The sequence below is a fragment of the Austrofundulus limnaeus genome, unplaced genomic scaffold (assembly GCF_001266775.1).
Source record: "Austrofundulus limnaeus strain Quisiro unplaced genomic scaffold, Austrofundulus_limnaeus-1.0 Scaffold638, whole genome shotgun sequence".
NCBI classification, from domain to species: Eukaryota; Metazoa; Chordata; class Actinopteri; order Cyprinodontiformes; family Rivulidae; genus Austrofundulus; species Austrofundulus limnaeus.
The window spans coordinates 27,521-29,779 of NW_013953040.1; the positions used below are offsets into that span (position 1 = coordinate 27,521).

At 47.7% G+C, this 2,259-nt stretch overlaps 1 protein-coding gene across 1 annotated transcript in view; it reads right to left on the reverse strand.

Moving 5' to 3' along the window:
• ppp2r5d (protein phosphatase 2, regulatory subunit B', delta) overlaps window positions 1-2,259 on the reverse strand; it is a gene marked incomplete in the record, with an annotated part of 38,280 nt that overhangs the window by 24,577 nt on the left and 11,444 nt on the right. The window contains 1 exon segment of the mRNA XM_014027341.1: window positions 1,341-1,657. Coding sequence (XP_013882795.1) covers window positions 1,341-1,367 — 27 coding nt within the window.

Here is a 2,259-nt window from a genome sequence, read left to right on the forward strand (position 1 = left end):
TCAGCTGCAGCTGAGTGAAGCTGACCCCCGACCCACAGAGAAAGAAAAAAAGGCAGTAATCATTGATAAGGTAACCATGCTGTGGCTTCACCTCACATTTTCCTTTAAAGAAAGAAAAAGTAGCTCACAAAGCTGTCACATCGGTGCAACGTGATTAAAAGCAGAGCTGCACATCTAATCACACACACGTCTTCCTATCTTTGTGAGGACCACACACAGCTCAGCCTCGCTCTGCACCGTCTTTTTCCCCAAGTTTGGTAACAGGTGGATATGGAGGGACACAAAAAGTAGCTCTGGACTTGATCTGGCCTTATTTAAATAAAAATGACTACATGCTGTGAAATTCTTAGAGGGCGGGCCGTCTCATTGGGGCGGGGGGCTCACCTGTATAATGGTAGGGGAAACACTGCGTTAGATCTAATGTTGTTCCTGAGACAAACAGGCTGAAGGACCGGTTCAGACCCTCAGTTCAGGAAGTTAGATCTGGATCTGGATCATCAGAATTACCCATAAAACTGATCCTCATCCCGACCAACCTGGTTGGTCGGGATGGACCAACCAGGCAGAGGACCTGGTCTAACTGAGACCAGGTTAGACCAGGTCCTCTGCCTGGTTGAGGACCTGGTCTAACTGGACCAGTCTCAGTTAGACCAGGTCCTCAGCCTGGTTGGTCCTCATCCCGACCAACCAGGCTGAGGACCTGGTCTAACTGAGACTGGTCCAGTTAGACCAGGTCCTCAACCAGGCAGAGGACCTGGTCTCAGTTAGACCAGAGGACCTGGTCTCAGTTAGACCAGGCAGAGGACCTGGTCTAACTGGACCAGTCGATCATTGATTATTAGTTGTTCATCGATAAATGATGACTCATTCCGACCCTTCAGGTGTCAGACCGTACACCTGCGGGTGTCTGGGTCTTCACCGGTCCCCCTCCTTTCACAGAACCGGCCGGAACCAGCGGGAAACCTGCGGCACACCGCCCCGCAGCTCGGGGACAGTTTCCAGCCGAGCAGCGCTGCGTCCAGGCGGATGAACAATTCAGGTTCCTCCGGCTCTGGAGCTCCAGCAGCAGCTCCGTTATGTCCCGCATCCAGCCCACAGTTTGACCCACTAACATCTGAATAAACCGTCCATTTATCGTGAGTTAATCACACTGCATCATGCTGCACACACTGATGGAGGAAAGCCCAGAAGAGAAGCGGTCAGGTCCGCTGCTAGCGGGCCTTAGCTCCCCTCCACTCCAGAAAACCTCCACCGTCCCGGGCTCCAGGAGCCGATTCACGGCCTCCGTTACATCCGGTGTTTAAACAGCCTTTAAAGTGGCCCTACACCCGCCAACTCACCTTCTCCTTCTTGCTTTTGTTCGGCATCTTGTTCTGTTCGCAGGCTGTTCCCACGGACCCTCCGTGTAAATCCTGCCTGGGAGTCCGGGACTCAGACGCTGTCAGTCGGTGTGTCTCAACTCAGCGCCCGCTCCCCCAACAGGGACTCCTATTGGCTGCCGGCGCGCACATCTGCCTAGCAACGCGAGGAGCAATTTTCTGATTGGCCAGGAGAGAATTAACAGTGAGGGTGAGGCTGCAGAGAGACAGGCAGGTCTGGAGTCCTCCCAGCAACAGGAACACCTTCAGACCTGAAGAACCGAGCAGCACCGAGCCAGAAAGCTCTTCATCTGACCTGAAGGTGCACAGGAAGTGTTCAAACAATAAGAAAGCTTTGTTCAAACTGTAGTTGTTTTTTAAATCTCATTTGTAACATCTGAAACCAATTAGTCTACCTACAGTAAATGTTTTTTGAACTTTAAATGTTTAAGTAAAAAAAGTCTGATTTGTAGGCCTACAGAAGAAGATTAGTGTGGAAGAGTAGAGCTGCCACATGACAGGAAATTATTTTTAAACTGGATCTCGTTGTAACGAGAAAACTCTCGTAAAAACAAGAAAACTATATTGTGAAAATGAGAAAACTATTGAAAAAAGTAGAAAAACATATTGTAAAAACAGCAAAACTATCTTGTAAAAAGGAGAAAATATGTCGTTATAAAGACTAAAATATCTCGTAAAATGAGAAAACCATCTTGTAAAAATGAGAAAACTATCTTGTTATATTAAGATAACCATCTCGTTACAACATGTTATGGTTTCTGGTTTGTCACTTTCATTTTGTGTGTATTTTGTGGGTCAAAAGCTGAAAAGTTTGGGAACCACTGTTTTAGACCATTCTTCTTTACAAAACATCTCTAGTTCATTCAGGTTTGATGGTTTC